General features: G+C 33.0%; 2 protein-coding genes across 3 annotated transcripts; both read left to right on the forward strand.

The window, feature by feature from the left end:
* The first annotated feature begins 2,427 nt into the window (after nucleotides 1-2,427).
* LOC142639305 (uncharacterized) lies at nucleotides 2,428-7,260 on the forward strand. 2 transcript variants are annotated; one of them, XM_075813513.1, is made up of 12 exons: nucleotides 2,428-2,941; nucleotides 3,098-3,176; nucleotides 3,624-3,725; nucleotides 3,834-3,950; nucleotides 4,370-4,625; nucleotides 4,726-4,883; nucleotides 5,009-5,367; nucleotides 5,469-5,568; nucleotides 5,763-5,822; nucleotides 6,024-6,107; nucleotides 6,193-6,309; nucleotides 6,722-7,260. In XM_075813513.1, exons 2-12 carry the CDS (start codon nucleotides 3,117-3,119, stop codon nucleotides 7,019-7,021), a joined length of 1,713 nt encoding a protein of 570 aa, XP_075669628.1. In that variant the 5' UTR covers nucleotides 2,428-2,941; nucleotides 3,098-3,116; the 3' UTR covers nucleotides 7,022-7,260. The 2 variants fall into 2 exon arrangements, with proteins under 2 accessions (XP_075669628.1, XP_075669630.1); XM_075813515.1 differs by having other exon boundaries at nucleotides 2,914-2,978.
* A 7,336-nt stretch (nucleotides 7,261-14,596) lies between these two features.
* Nucleotides 14,597-16,204, forward strand: LOC142642306 (uncharacterized). Its single transcript, XM_075816670.1, has one exon. It carries the CDS (start codon nucleotides 14,870-14,872, stop codon nucleotides 16,007-16,009), a length of 1,140 nt encoding a protein of 379 aa, XP_075672785.1. The 5' UTR covers nucleotides 14,597-14,869; the 3' UTR covers nucleotides 16,010-16,204.
* Nucleotides 16,205-17,285: the final 1,081 nt, after the last annotated feature.

Below are 17,285 nucleotides of genomic sequence, written 5' to 3' on the forward strand. Positions count from 1 at the left end.
TTGGGCATTTGAAAAAAGTGCTTATTCGATGAAGAGAATGGAGATGTACATGCACCCAGCAATATGAATGCATTAATTGCTTTCAAAGAACATGAGTCGTTTGATTGAGTTTGTTAAGTTGGGTTGCTACACTTTAAATTTTATCCTATGGAATAGTTCTTAACGAAACAAATAAAAAAAAAGTTAGGGAATACTATTTTCTAAAATAATGGTTTCTAAAATCATTTTTCAAAAGTTATAACGTTTAAATTTCAACTCCAATAAATATTTAATTAATACTTTATGTAGACATGATAAAATTGGACTCAAACTCGTTAATCCAACTAAAACTAAAAATCAAAGGCCTTGTAGCTGAATTGGCATAAAATGTTTGGGGGTTTAGGGAAAAAAGGATTCAAGCTGCGGGATTAGCAGCATATTACAATTATTTCTCAAAAAAAAAAAAAAAAACTAAAACTAAAGGATAAAAACAAGTATGGGTAAGGATTTTTGGACTCATGAAAAAACAAGACAACCCGAACTTGATCCATTGAGGCAATAGGTCCGGGAAACATGCGGGTGAAATGAATTAACCCTTTTTAAGGAAGGAAAAAATTTTATTTTTCCTTATCTAGTTTTGACCTTATTTGTTTCACAGTTTTTCACTCTCAAATCTCTTTCTAATATACTCAATTTCTCAATTTCATCTCTTCATTATTCTTAGTTTTTCTCTTTCTCTGAATTTGGAGAGGATTGGTGTTCCTTTTGCTAAGACACCTAGTTTGTGAGTTTATTTCCACTTGACCTTATACTTTTTAATTTATTTTTATTATTATTTAATTTTGATTACTAAAGGAATAAAAATTTCTGTAAAAGACACTATAGCGAGAGGTTTCAATTACTCATTTTAAGAATAATTAATTAAAAAAAATCTTCTATAATAATAGCCACATGTTTCATATTGAATTTACAATGCATTTCTTAAACCCCCACTGTGAATTTTTTATATTTTGGATTCATGAGCTGACTGTGGATTTAATAAAATAAGAATCATGAATTACCATGTTAATGTTACATGAACTAAGTCTTTTTTTTTTTTCATAAGCCATAAATTGTCTAAACTCTAATGTCCTGACAGCTGACAGCTTTAAGCTTTATTTTTTTTTTACATAAACGCAAAAATATGTTTAGTTGGCAAACATGTGACTTTGGCAGCTTTTGCCTACAAATACCAGCCCATAATTTTTAAATTACTAATTAAATCAATCCATCTCATAGTTCACTTCCAAATCGATAAACCAGTAAGGCATAGGATTTTAGGAAGCCCTACCAATTTGGGACTTACTAGTGATAAAGCTTTTGGAGTCAACCCCATCATATACGTATAAAAATGCAATAACATATAATAAAACAAAACTTTAGTATTTAATGAAAATAGCACTAATGTTCCTTCTCTTTTACATTTACTTCCTTTGTATATCCAAGCATATAGTTAAGGGGTATTTTGGAAACATTGCTCAAAAAGGCAACTAAAGAAGTGTGAAGTCACAGAGAAAATTCTGGGTGTCACCAACTATTAGTTAAGTTAAAATTACAGCTACTTACCTCTTCTCAAAAAAAAGTTGAAATTAGAGCTCCTTTGTGAATAAAAATATTTTACCCTCTCTTCTTCTTTTTTTTAATGATGGTTAGAAAAATTTAAATACTAAATATGCTGTTCCTTGCTCCCTCAAGCACTTAGAGAGGTACCAACTCATCCAAATGATGCAATGATAAAATATTTTATTTCAAGTGTTCTATTTTTTTATTCCAAAAATCACAATCTACTACACCTTTTTTCTTTAATTTATTTCCTTATCGTAATTTCTTTTTAATACAAAAAGCTAAAAAAATCAATACCTTATCGTAATTAATAGAACATAAAATAAGACATCTAATACAGGATAAAGAATTTCTATTAAGCTCCTTGTAATAACTTAATGACTAGAGTAATTCTGATGTCACGCCTAAAACTACAATTTTGTGTACAACTTACTCATGTGGCGAGTTGTGGTTGGTAAAGAAGTGATGGTGAGTTTACGTAGAAACACCCCTCCACCAACCACAACTTGCCACATGGGCGAGTTGTGGGCAAAGTTATGGTTTTAAGTGTGACACCAGAATTTTTCTAATGACTATTAAATAATAGTAAGATATTTATTGCATATATGCATTTTCACTTTCAGAGCATGTCAGTTTCACAGTGCTATGTAATCTACATCATGTGGGACTCACACACTCTGAGAAAAAAGAATATGTACCAGTGTGAAACCTACTTACGATAAAAAGAAAAGATGCAAATATCAAATGCATAAGACAATTATGACCGCATTTTATATTTATCCAATTTAATCGACAGAATCTACCACAATTGGATTATAAAGCGATGTTGCAAGTTGATTTCATAGTGACACAAGCAAAGAAGAGTTGTAACTGACTGTAGAGTCTCCATAGTGCGTTAGCATTTTGTTGCGTTTGGGTACTATATTGCGCTTTACCTGCATTTGCTTTGCACTTAGGCCTTTTGGCAAAGAAAGCCAACCAATTTACCTTTCACACCAAAGCTACCTGACACGTTCTCTCTCTCTCTCTCTCTCTCTCTCTCTCTCTCTCTTCTTCTTCTTCTTCTTCTCTTAAAATAAAGAAACGGTGGAAGATACAGCTATAGACTTAGCTAGACAATATAGATTGTACACACGTACAATTCTGTGTTTTTTGCAAAATCCAAAGTCGTATACCACGAAAACTTGACCGTTTGTTATCTGGGTATTCTTTGGTTTTACTTCACTGTAAACGAGGAATGCGGAGATTGGAGTGATCACTGCGCTGTTATTTACTACTGCCTTTTTGCGTTGGCATTGAACTAGTTCAAGTTTCTTGCTTTTTTGTGAAGAAGTCAATGAACTGAAACACTTTGATGAAGGTCTGACTCTGATCATCTCTATTGAAAGAAATTCAATGTAGAGTATTTTTTTGGAATGGTGTGCTTTGAATTTGTTTCTTTATCTCATTATTGCTATTCCTTGTTTTTGTGATTGTTAGTTATGGTGTTGAATTGGGTTTGGTGATGTTGTTGCAGATTTGAGAGAATTCAAAACATGAATACCAGAGTCAGAACTTCGCTTCAGTCTATGAAAGCTCCTATGAAACAAGAAAAAGTAATCCTTAAATGCTTCGAAGTTAATTTTATATGATTATGAGTGTATGCTTTTTGAAAAACGGTTTTCTACTGTAGATGTTGCAACTTCCAATCCGTGAAGTGTAATTTATTCACATTTGGTGGGGGTTACAGTTTTCACCTGAAAATATGGCTTCAGTTGAAACTCAAATCTCCAGAAATTTTGCAAAAGTATAATCTTTTTTATGAGAATCTGAGAAAGGTGTCTTTTTCATGGTTTTATATCTGGGCAATTGAATCCATGTCCTCACAGAATTTTCCCAATAAAAAGTGTTTATTCCTTTCACTGTTTGCGTAGCTTGTAATGGTCATAGATTTCCATATATGCTTTCAATTTTAAAAAAAAAAACTTTATGCATACATGTAATTCGGCCTATTGCATTTTTTTTTTCTTGTTGAAGCTGATTGTGTCATTGTTGTCTTAAAGGAGAAGCTGGATATGCAGGGGAGAAAGCAAAATGATGCTGCAAAAGCCACCCAGAGTCGACGGACTTCCAGCGAGGAAAGAAAAATTGCTTTGCAGCAAGATGTATAAATACAATTTCTCATAGACCCTTTTCTTATTTTTGTTAGTTTGTTTGGAATTCATTTATTTTCCTCTGTTTGTGACAACTCAGTTTGGAACTTTGACTTTCAGGTTGATAAGCTTAAGAAGAAGCTTAGGCACGAAGAGAATGTTCACAGAGCTTTGGAGAGGGCTTTCAATAGACCTTTGGGAGCTCTACCTCGTCTTCCCCCTTATCTCCCTGCTAATGTTAGTAATTCACAATCTTCTTGGACTCAATAATTTCATTTCTGTTTTATATTTTAACAAATTTTCCTTATATATGTTTCTTAACAAAGAGTTCAATTCAAGAGAACCAGTTCATCAATGTTAGTAATTCACAGTCTGCTTGGACTCATAATTCCATTTCTGTTTTATGTTTTAACAAATTTTCCTTATTTATGTTTATTAACAAAGAGTTCAATTCAAGTGAACTAGTTCATCAATGGTTAGATTCTAAGCTTATAGTGACAATAATCATAGTTCAAGAAGGTAGTGAGAGAGATTATTGAATTGAATTGATAGATTTTAAGGTAGAGAACAGAGAAATCAAATAGTTTGTCTGAGCATTTTCATATTTTTTTCAATGAGAAATCGTATTCTTTAATGATGGATTTTCACTTGGGTAGACATTGGAACTTCTGGCTGAGGTGGCAGTCTTGGAAGAGGAAGTGGTTCGGCTTGAAGAACAAGTTGTGCATTTTAGACAGGACCTGTATCAGGAAGCTGTCCACATTTCATCCACGAAAAGAAGTGTGGAGAATTCAGCTGATTCATATGCCCCATACCCCTCTAAGAATCACAAATCGGAGCAAGGCAAGTTCTCAACTCAAAATGTGGTTGATTCCACTGCCTCCCTAAGGAGGCATAAACCGTCTCTTTCTGGTAAGCTTTCTGCTTAACTCAATGTATAAAAGCATATACATTAGAACTTGCATGTGTCTGGAAATAGGATTTGAAGCCTTGTCCACTTCTTTCATCCCAGATGATGGTCGGGGAAAAGAGGACCAATCATGTACTAATTCAACAAGGAACCAAAAGGGATCCTCAATGCATAAATCTCAAACAACTAAAACTCCAGTTAAGAGACCTATCATAAGCCATATATCAGCAGAGAAGCGGTTAAATCCTCAGAATTTACAAGTATGTACTAATCTCACTAAATTTCACTTGGTCTTTTTTTGATTGGGGGAAGGGGGGGGGGGGTGATATTTACTTATTTATTCATTTGTATTCAATGAAACGAATATCAATTTTCAAATGTCCAGGTAGAACGCAGAGTAAAAGACCAAGCAAGTCTAGAAGCGGAAACTCTTGATGAAAGACTCAGACTGTCAGGAGATGACAGCCCAAACAGAATTTCTGAAAATATTCTGAGGTGCTTATCAAGCATTCTCCTAAGATTGGGTTCTACAAAAAATCGAAGTGGTGCAGAAAATTTACCTTCCTTTTCAACATTAGCAGCTCGAGAAAGCAGCGAGGAAACGAATTATTGGGACCCTTATGGTATTTGTTCAGAATTTGGAAAGAGAGACATTGGTCCATACAAGAAATTATGTCAAATTGAAGCTGGCTCAATCAATCTCAACCGAACAGCAAATTCTATGTTTCTACTCAGCAGATTAAAGTAAATTCTCTGTTTCATATAACTAGGGTAGTTTCTCATTTTACTCATGATATCTACAGTGTGCTAGGAGTCGCATTAAATTTATTTTCTGATTTCTTCAGACTACTTCTTGGGAAACTTGCCTCTGTCAACTTAGAAAGCCATACTCATCAGGAGAAGCTTGCATTCTGGATCAATATTTACAATTCCTGCATGATGAATGTATGTGAATCCTTTACATGAATACTTGTTTCATTATGTCAACTGTTCTGTTGAGAATACATATCAAGGTCCACATGAATGAAAGTTTTTTTTCTTTTTTTAAGTCAGTGATAGTTTATGTTCTACACTTGCATTTTTCTGTACCTTTGTTAAGTGTAAAACAAAGAGCCTTACACTATACTGTATTGCTTCAGGCATTCCTAGATTATGGCATACCAGAAAGTCCTGAGATGGTTGTTGCTTTAATGCAGAAGGTACAGACTATCCAGAAACTCCTTATCTTCTTGCTACAGTAACAATATATTTAATCTACTGCCACCTGAGCCAAAGAGTATTTAAATCAAGTACTTGAATGTCTCTATTTAGAATTCAGTTAGTTGTAAACAAAACTTAAAATTTATAACATTACATGGATAGAGCCAATTATTTATGCAGTTCCATTGCTTGCTACTCAGGCCACAATAAATGTGGGGGGACACTTGCTAAATGCAATAACTATCGAACATTTCATCCTGAGATTGCCTTACCACTCAAAATATGTAAGTAGCATGTCTAGTCTATCACAAGAATTCCAACTCGAAATAAAAATTCTTTCAACAAATTTCTGACTTTTAATCCCACCAGACATTTTCAAAGGGAGCAAAAAATGATGAGAAGACAGTGAGAAGCAGATTTGGATTAGAGTTATCTGAACCGTTGGTGACATTTGCACTATCCTGTGGAAGCTGGTCCTCACCTGCTGTAAGTTTATGAGTAGTGCTTTTCCTCAATTATCAATCTTAGTCCCACATATATCTTGAGAAAATTTAATGAAGTTCTTCAGTGGTCCCAAGTTCAATGAAACTTTAAAACTAACAATAGATTCACCAATGCACTTGTTTATACTTGGTAGCATAAAAATCTCTCTCTCTCTCTCTCTCTCTCTCTCTCTATATATATATATATATATATATATATATATAGTGAAAATAAATTTTGTAACTGCTTTCCTGACCTTCATTGTGACAATTTCTCAACTAATACAAGAATTTTAATATGTTCCTAGCACCCAATAATGTCTAAATCAAGACTCTTTCAATTCCAACTGTTGCTAGTGCCTAAATGAGTTCCATACAATGATGCATTACTGATTTATGAACTACTCTATATGAAGGTGAGAGTGTACACCGCATCTCAGGTTGAGAACGAACTGGAAGTGGCTAAAAAAGAGTTCTTACAGGCTGCAATTGGAGTTTCAGCTGCAAAGTTTGCAATCCCAAAGTTGTTGGAGTGGTATTTACCTGACTTTGCAAAGGACTTGGAGTCATTGCTTGATTGGATCTGCCTTCAGTTACCAAATGAACTTGCCAAAGAAGCAATTAAGTGCCTTGAGAGTGGAAAAAAAGAACCTTTTTCACAGTTTATCCAAGTTATGCCATATGAGTTCAATTTTAGGTACCTGTTATACACATAATAAACTCTTGCTTCAATTAAATTCTTTATTGCTTGGGTTTTAAGGGCTTTCAGGTTACAATTTTGTTATAGACAGCTACAGAATGTGTATGTGAACTAGATGTATATATGGTTTCATTGTAAGTAGTCTTGAGATGAATGATCTCTTCCACTGAGGGGTTCAGCATGTACCTATGATTTGTGAAGAGTTAGTTTTAGAAAAAAATCAAATAAAAAAAAAATTTTAAGTTCCTGATTCAATTTTTGACGCTTTCTTCCTTAGATCCTTTCATATGGGGTTTTAAACTATATCGTTGAATCCTTTTTTTTTTCACCTAAGAATTATGGATATCAACTAAGTTGAAAAAAAATTAAAAAAGGATTTCCTTGAATTCAACCACCAGTTTATTTGCTGAAAGTAGATAAATCCGAAAATAAACACTAATACTTTCAAAAATAACGTGGGATTTTAAATACTGTTATTAAGCAAATAAATTAAATAAGTTTCCAAAAATGCTAAACCATGTGAGCACATTAAAAAAAAAGGGACCATACGAACACATAACTACATAAGTTTATTATCTATTCTTAAGAGCTGGACAACATTTTTGACAATTGAGAGATGAAACAACGCCAATATCATTACAGAATAGGCGTAAACAGTGACAGATCACTGACCATCACTTTGTCTGACACGTTGATGAACATGGATTGGGATTTGCGCCTTCCATGCTCTACTTTAGAACCTAAAAAAAAGGATAAGAAGCCCATATGAAGTTGTCAAGTCCAGCGTTCAAAAAAAGCCACCGATGCAATTCCCTACTTAATAGAAAATATTCTAATTATTGGCTTGTGGTCCAAAGATGGGCCATTTTTCTTTTTGGGAAAACTCATTTAAATCACAAATTTTGTTGTAGGTGATGACTGTTACTCCCGCTAAAAATTAACATGGTCATATATTTTAAAATTTTAATCATTAAATTGTATGTTCTTTATCTATACTACTATTTAAGAGGCTTCTCCTATTTGAACCGGATTTTTTTGTTCCAACCCCTACACTCCTAGGTTTAAGTAGAGACAAAACTAAAGGATAGTTTGGTAAAAATACATGTCTAACTTGCACTAAAATATTGCCTACAAAATAAGAATACTCTTCCACTAACCCACTTTTTCAAAGCAACTATAAGTATATTTTTTTAAAAAAAATATAAAAATAAGTTAAACACCCCACGTTTATCCAAAAACAAATCTAAATATATAATATAAAAAAAAAACTAAAGGACAATTCTGATTTTTTTTTTTTGTTCTAAAATACCCTTACATTCCTATGTTTAAGTAGAGACAAGATTAAAGGACAACCCGGTAAAAATACAACCCTAACTTCCACTAAAATATAGCCTAAAAAATAGGATCACTTTCTTATTGATTTTCAAATTTATTTAACAACTTATAAATTAAATTCTCAAAATAAAAATTATATATATAATAAAAAACATAAATTTTTTTATTTTTTTGCTACTACCCCTTAAAAACAAGAAAGCCTCATCTCACGCGCGAAGCGTGTGTGATGAGGCTAGTGTTCTTAATTCGCATGTCAAATTTCATGTTAATCAGATGTTATTTATTATTCAATCCATAAACTTATTTTTTATGCATAATATTATACTACAAAAACTTGAAATTTAAACATTAGATTAATGATATAGCTATTACTCTTTTGATTGTCAAGAAATTTTACAAACATGGAGAATGTAAGAAAACCATGTAGTATTATATTAGATTTGTCAAAATTCCAATAAAAAGACATTAAGGGAAGTTATAATCATTAGCTACAACCAAGTTTGTAATCAAACTTTATCCTTAAATCGATGACGGCAGAGTTTGGTGCCATTTTTAGCTTCTTGTTAAGGGCATCATTGTGATTCATTGCCAACCCCTTAATGATCGATACCAATTAACCATTTGTTTTGGATCTTTGTCACAATTGTATGGTTATAATTTTGGATTGTAAACATTTATTGTGTAAGTGAATGGAATTGTCCTAAGCCGACTTTGTAGAAAGATGTTAAATTATATATTCACGAGTCTCCTTAATTAACTCGGAGTAATCAAATTTCTTTGTACTCTCACAGTCCCATTCCCATCAATTAATTCCCTATATGTACATTTGTACAAGTCATCCATTTTTTTGAGCACATTAGTGAATCTATCGAACTGTGCAATCAAAACCAAAGCTATATATGTACATATGTACTGATGGGTCTCCTTTGTAGTTTCCTTTCTCTTTTTAATGATAAGTATTATTCAGCTACAAAAATTGGATAACTTTGAAGTATCTACGGATCCACCGCACCCCAAAAAATTGTGTAATTTGGTCTAATATTTGTCCTACGTTCAAGAAAATTTGTTGAGTGGTCCTTACTTTGTTCTTTTTATGATATGGGGTCATCTACTACCAGCCATACTTGACCAAATAATGAAGCATTTTTCCAGGTAGAAGAGTCACAATTACTAAGCTAAACCTTGATCAAGATGGTTAAGTTGCTCACGTTCTTGCTTGTGATTTAGCTTTATAAACTCAGGGAGTGAAAACAAATAAATATATATATGGGCCTAGCAATGGCCCATGGTGCCCTGTGTCCAAAAAAATTGTATTAGAGGGACTTTTGAATTGTATACAGTACATGCCCAATCGAAATGCTATAGAATTGCTGGTATTTGGACCATTTGTATTTTTTTGTGGGCCGGGATTCAATGACGGTGGCATTGAGGCCCATACCAATGAGAAAAACAGATGGGCCATAGGTGTGTTACATACGACCTTTACTTATGTTGTTGGTTCATAAGTGTGTGAATCAAAGTTGGAGTTAGGCACCTATTACATACTGCATGTGCTTTTGGACTTTGAATTGGTATTTTCTGAAAGCTTATTTATTTGCTGAAAATTAATATAAAATACAATTGTACCGAAAAAAAAAATGGAAATTTTTGTATATAAACAAATAAACTAAAATAATTAATTGGAGTTAACATAATCTTCATTGATAAAAAAGGTGAATTTTTAATGGATATGGGTATGGACATGGTAAAGCAAAAAATTAATGTGATAAATGCTAAAACATTAGAGATACTAGATATTTGTATTGTGATTGCTTAAAGTTTGGAAAAGAATATATATATATATATATATATAATTTTATTTTTCAATAGTTGAAGGAATGGAAATTTGAACCTTAGATGTCTCTATTAAAAACGCCAGAAATGATTCAACATATTAAGATTGAAAGAAATATACAATAGGTGTTGAATATAGTTAAAATGAAAATTGAATTACACAAGTTAACCTCTTTTAGGGTGAAATAGGAAGAATTATTTTTGGAGATTGAAAGAACTTTCTTATTTGTTATACTCAATCTTAGTTGAGGATAATAAATGAAATTAAGTCTTGTTATAAATATAAGCAATTTTTTTTTAAAGGACAATAGTAGTAGCCTTTACAGTTCTGCTTGCTACATTGATGATAATGCATTTCTGTAATGGAAAATTAATGCATTTACTCATTTAAGTTAATGATATTATAGTTCCTAACCTCGGGAAAACCTTATATTGCTTTTAATACTTTGACAAGATCATTGTCTGACTTAGATTTTTGACCTTCAAAAAGTTCCAAATAATTCCAACTAGTTGATTTTTCATTAAAAATACATGATGGGACAATATATCTAAATATCACCCCACCCACACATATATATATTGTTAAAACTTAAGAGAAAATTTAATTAGATTTTAATTGGATTCTCAATTTTGCGTCACGTGTCTTATTTAATTTTTAATTTTATGCCAAATGAATTATTGAGTATAAAAATCGAAAAGTCCAAATCTAATTAAAGAATGCTAAAAAATACAAAAATATATATTTAAATATAGCATAGAAACAAAGTTCTGTAAATTTTAAATTTTTATTAGGAAATTTAGTACCTTGGGAGTTTAATTCCACATTGCTATGGAGCATTTGCATGTATTGATTATAAGTGTATGTGATTCAAACCCCAACTCTTTTTACCCACTATTTATCTATCTAAGAAAAATATTCAATTTGAAGTAGATTTTTGAGAAAGTATTAAGATCTCTCAATTTTTATTTTTTATTTTTTTTAATTATAGAGGAAGCTGTTATTTCATGGTGAAGATTGCTAATATTTAGGTCACTTGACTAATCTCTTAAGTATACTAATTCCTGATTCAAACAAGTTATATGAACTCCTGATTTTTATTAGCAAATATTAAAGAAATTTGTTAATTTTAGCTATACGTAATAACGTAAAGACCCATTAATGTCATTTTTTTCTTTCTAGATGGTCTTTTTAATGTTTATTCTTTTGTAACACATCGTGTCGATCACTCAGGCCACAAACCATTGTGAGCTGTAAATTGGAGCACACTACTAGGGAAAATATAGTAGTTTTGGCCGTGATGATGATGTAAATTTTTGATTAAGAAACGTGCTTAATTAGAGTGTTAGGCAGAAAAGTACGACCTTTTTAGGAGGAAGAAAATCTGGTTGTTTGCCTAGAAATAATCAAATAAAGAGGCTCAACTTGTTCTCCAACTTATGTTTTGTTTGCGAATTGCGACCAATAATCTCAGATTAACTGTACCACCAAATTGAGCTTCGTTAAACCAGCCGTCTTGCTGAACAACAAGACAAGAGTACAAAAATCTAGAAGTAATGAATTAGTCAATCGTTATTTCAATTTTCAAGCACATGTCTCTATCAATAGATATGAAACACTAACAAGAACAAATTTTAAATTAAAAAAAAAAAAATGGTATAATTTGATAGTAGCATGCAACTATGCTTGATGGTAGTATAAGGATTGGGTGAGCCTTCCTAAACCTCCACAAGCATTTTGGTTTAGATGTCATCCAACCAATGACTATTGTACTTCAAACTCCTCCTACGAACTTGGCAAATCCACATCCATCAAAATTCAACTCTTTACTTTATGGTGCTAGGATACAACCAACCTAGTTAAATTCTAAAATGCTATTTAACCGCATTTAAGCATTAATAAAATAATTTAAATCACTATATCAATTCTTAACATACATTATAGTATTGATAAATTTTATCGAAAATTATATCTTCCATTGGTGGCTGTTGGCTGCCCCTTCAAGTGCTTGTACCAAGTGCAAAGCCAAAACTTTGAGTTAAGGGTAGCTTTACTGTTAACTGTGTGTATGGCAGTTTTAACCTTTGACTCTACCATTATTTAGTTGTTGAGTTTTTTTTTTTTTTTTTTTTTTGAGTAAGAACAATATTATTTTTATTAGAATTTTTTAAAGGGCGGGGTTATTTTTATTTTATATATAAAATTGGTTAATTCAACTTAATTTTTTTTAGTTTTACTACAAGTAATTTTTGTTATTGAGCTATTTTTTGGGGCTTGTATATTTTGTTTTAGATTTTAGATCTATAAATTTTTTTTATGGCCACTAAAATGAGAAAAATGCTAGAATTACAAACTTTTTTATAAATTACTGATGTAATAAGTAGTTACTAGCAAGTAAAAAAATGATGTGAGTGGTGGGTCCATATTCAAACTAATAAGAATTTGCTACCAAAACAGTTTATAAGTATAGCATTACTCTTAAAAGAATTAATGATATTGTTTAAGGGAAACAAAATGTAATTTTATAAAATAAAATTGCTAAAATTAGTACACACACACATATATATATATATAATAACATTCTAAAAAAAAATTGGATAGGGGCTATTGGCCCCCCTAGTCCAATAATGGCTCCGTCCTTGGCTTGTAAGGAATTTCTAGCGTTGATCTAACTCAAACTAGTTTGGATCTAAGCTCATTTAGAACTAAAATGATGGATCTTAAGCATAGATCATGTTAAATATATGCGATGTGTTATACCATGTTGAATATGCTAGAGTGGATGTGGAAGGGGAATCATAGAATAGGAACACCAAGAACATGAAGGTTATGTGGTTCAGCCTTGTCGGCCTACATCCACGGAGGAATTCCTTAAGGGCTACATCTTTATTGTATAAAAATGTAGTACAATAACCTGTGTTACAATGAACCCTAACATGAGTATATATAGGCGACTAAACCCTAGACTACTAGTACAATTAGGAGTGGACTTGGGCCTATTACATTGGGCTAATATGTCTAATATATCTCTAACAAATCACAAGTATTGAGTAGTCTCCTCCTCTTGGATATTGAGCTTAGGACTTTTAAATGAACCAAGTTGTCTATGAACACCTCGAGCTCCAGCTTGACTTGGAAAAAACTTTGTTCATGTTCATTTGTTTAGCAATTAAGCTAAACTCAAGCACAAGTTTGAGCTCTACTATTAAACAAGTCAAGCTCAAGCACAAGTTTGAGCTCGACTATTAAACAAGCCAAGTTTTTAATATGTTTATGAACAAGCTTGTAAACATGCAGACTTAATTTAATTATATTATATTATATTTTTTATATGTATACTTGTCTAAAAATATACTTATGTAGTTTTAAGTATGGATTGTGTACGTTTGTATCTAGGTTTATATAATATCAAATTTGTATCTATAGTTTATTGATAATATAAATTGTTTATTTGTAGTAAAATTCATCAATTTATGGAAGGATAAGAAATTTTAGTCATGATTTTTAATATATGAATAAAGAATAAGTTAATCAAGTAACTCTTGAGTAGGCTTGAGCTTATTCAACAAGAAAATGAACCAAATTTGAACATGTAATCCTGTTTGGTAATGTGTTCGAGCTCAACTAGTGTTTGAGGGGGAAAAAAAAACATTACATGATAAGGTCAAAACTTTTAATACTTGGCTCAGCTTGCTTACAGCTCTAATTGAAACGATGTGTTTAAGGTGTTTTGAGCTTCTCATTCATAGATCTGATTTTACCCTTTAGAAAACATAGAAATAAAACTACAAAACAAGTCTTGTGTTTTCTAAGGGTCTTTAAGGTGGATTTGCAATGCTATTTCTTAGAAAACATAGGATTTGTTTTGTAATTTTATTTCTCCTCAGCTCTTGGTTGGGGTTTTAGGGGTAATTTTCGATTATTTTTCTTAACATTTGTAACACAGACGCTTATAAGTTACAAGTACATAATGGGGTGACCAACTGACTATTGCGAAGAAACTTACGCATTTTTTATTATTTTCCATTCATAAACCGTTCTTTCCACGAGTTTCACTATTATAATTTATATCATATTGTCTCATTCCGTCATATCACCAACAAGCTTTGCACGACACGTTTACCATGCCTTTCAAGAGCTCCACACATCCTAGTAATGTTGTTGTTCGCATTTCATTTGTACTCGCATAGAATTTGCTTGCCGGCTCATTCATTTGCCCACATCACAAAATAAAGGAAATTACGAATCAAGTGATGCAAAAGACTCCGTTGATTGGGGTTCAAGGCAGATGTGATGGTATTCGTTACGTTTTCATCTGTATATCCATAATTTCCCCCCACGTCTACCCCCTATTTTCATTGAAAATTCGTATGTTAATGGGTCCCCATGACACTAAATTGTCCACTCTTATTACCAACATTGTTTATTTGGCAGGATACTCCAGCAAAATTAGGATACCCATGTGGAACAAGAATAATATTACTCACAGAAAGTGACAATTTTTTTGCTAAAAGTATTAAAAGGCGGCTCCTACAGAATGACTCAAACGGTCAACAATCTCTAGCGCTGTCTATCTACCTATCTGCCCCTTCTTGTCTCCTTCCTACCCCTCCTTTATATATTCACCTGTCTCTGCTAAGATCCTTTGCAACTTGTATCTTCTTCTTTACTACCAAAAACATAGGAAAATTTACAGAAATGGAGGTGGTGATACCAGCATCAAGAATGGATTTCGACTTCAATAATTCGCGTCCTTCTTTGCCACACTTGAGTGCTCCTTCTACACCTAGACGTATTGGTGAGTACTACTTCAGTGCTCCATCAAGTCCAACACGCTTGTCTGAGTTTTACCAGGACCTCAATGAGTTCTCAAGGATGAATGAAAGCTATGAAAGAAAAGGAAATGTGCCTTCCATGGTTCCTTTCGACTGGGAAGAAAAGCCTGGTACACCTAAGTTACCTAAGGGGAGTAGTGGCACCAAGGATGAGGATGCTTTTGCTTTTGATTTTAGTGCAGACTTAGAGAAGGCTTCTCTCTCAGCTGATGAGCTCTTTGATGGTGGCAAAATCCGGCCTTTAAAGCCTCCACCTCGGCTTCAACTTGGCAATAAAGTTAATGAGTACACAAGCCTGAAAAGCCCACTTTTGTCTCCGAGGTCACCTAGATCACCAATATCACAAGGGAGGAAGATGATTCTGGGTGCCTTTTCACCTAGAAGAAAGAAAGATACTGACCCGTTTGTGAAGGCAGTGGAAAACACACGTACGCAAGCGGGACAAGAAAGAGGGCGACAGAGAACTCCAGCCAAGTCATCCTCGAATTCAGGCCGCAAAGCAACAAGGTCACTCTCTCCTATCAGGGTCGTTGATGTTCCATGGGAAGAAGAAGAAGAAGCAGCAGAAGAAAAGACACAACAAAGCACTAAACAATCATCATTGAATTCAAAGGCATCAATTTCTGCTGCCAATTCTTTGTCTTCCTCTTCAAAGAGTTCTAAGAAATGGAGCCTAAAAGACTTTCTGTTGTTTCGGAGTGCATCTGAAGGGCGAGCAACAGACAAAGATCCATTCAGGAAGTACTCAGCTTTGTACAAGAGACATGAAGATACTAAGATAGCAAGCTTCCGGTCCACAGATAATTCTGGTTCAGTGACCGGCCCCAAGAGAAGGGGACCAGTTTCAGCCCATGAGTTGCATTACACCAAGAACAAAGCAGCATCAGAGGACTTGAAGAAGAAAACTTTCTTGCCATACAAACAGGGGATTCTAGGGCGACTGTCATTCAATCCCGCCATCCATGCACTCGCAAATGGCTTTGGAACACTTGCACGTTCATGAATCTGGACAGATTGTTAAGAATTTTTTTTCCTATTTTTTTGTTGTATAAAAATAGTTTTTTGTTCCCACAACTGTAGATTCTCAAATGAACTAAATGTGTGGTTCATAATTCTATTGTGCAGTGCAAAAACATACTGCATTCATGAAAATGTGAAGCTCACCAATATTTACTCTTTATACTAATCCTTGCAAGCATGACTGAATTGTCATTCCATAGGTATACAGTATACTAATACAGGTAACAAAGAACCTGACAACTCTGTTTTGCTCCAATAGTATGAAATTATTAGATTTACAAGAGCAATTAACGGAAACATACATGACCAAACCCTCTCTTTCCTGCCTGTCATGTTTACAATCACCCCTATAATTTATTTAACTCGAATGTTTTCATTAAATCTGAAGGAATGAAGACACATTACTGATACATAGGCATCACCTAGGCCAGAAGGTAGTTTTATCAATTTGCCAAAGATGATAATAAACTAAAAATAAAAGGTAAATAAAAGACAAAAGTTGATGACTTACCTGTGAAACTATCATTAAAGAAGTAATTGTCTACTAGAATAAGAACGGTGTTATCAGAAAACTTTATTATAATTATAATGGAAAAACAATACTTTAATATTGTATCTTATCAACTTTCTACGTGCTTAGACTACTTCCAACCATCTAGATAGTTAGAGATGTCATTACGTTACATTTGTCACAATTTTTGGAGCTATTTTATGGTTCACAAGCGAAGCACCAGATATTAGATAGGGATGAAATCTTAGAAATAAAATTTATTGTTATACCTTTGAATCTTTCATAGGATGTCATGTTAGAACTTAGAATAAAAATAATTGATTCACCAGAAGCATGGTCTACTTCTAGAAGTAGGAAGGTTGATTCAGCCACCCAATTTGAGACCGGCATTGTTATTAAAATTTTCAATTCCTTCCACACCCCCTTCTTCCCACACTAACAAATAAGATGAGTGTTAAACAGCGTTAAAACTTGCTATGTAAACGTTTGGTCTTATAATACAATCAATGACTGTAGAGCTACAAATGCATGAGCAACCTAAATCCACAAAGTTCACATAGGGAGGACGGTTTTAACAGCACTTTTTCAAAATACAACTTTTTAAAATCACACTTTTCTCTATATTTCAAACAGCTTGCTTTCAGAAATCTGAAAAATAAGCCGTACTAATGGGCACTTAACTCACTTAAATAGTAATGGCAGCTAAAATTCGAATAGTGATTAAGGCAACCTCAACTACTTCAAAACC

The sequence above is a fragment of the Castanea sativa genome, chromosome 1 (assembly GCF_040712315.1).
Source record: "Castanea sativa cultivar Marrone di Chiusa Pesio chromosome 1, ASM4071231v1".
Classification (NCBI taxonomy): Eukaryota; Viridiplantae; Streptophyta; class Magnoliopsida; order Fagales; family Fagaceae; genus Castanea; species Castanea sativa.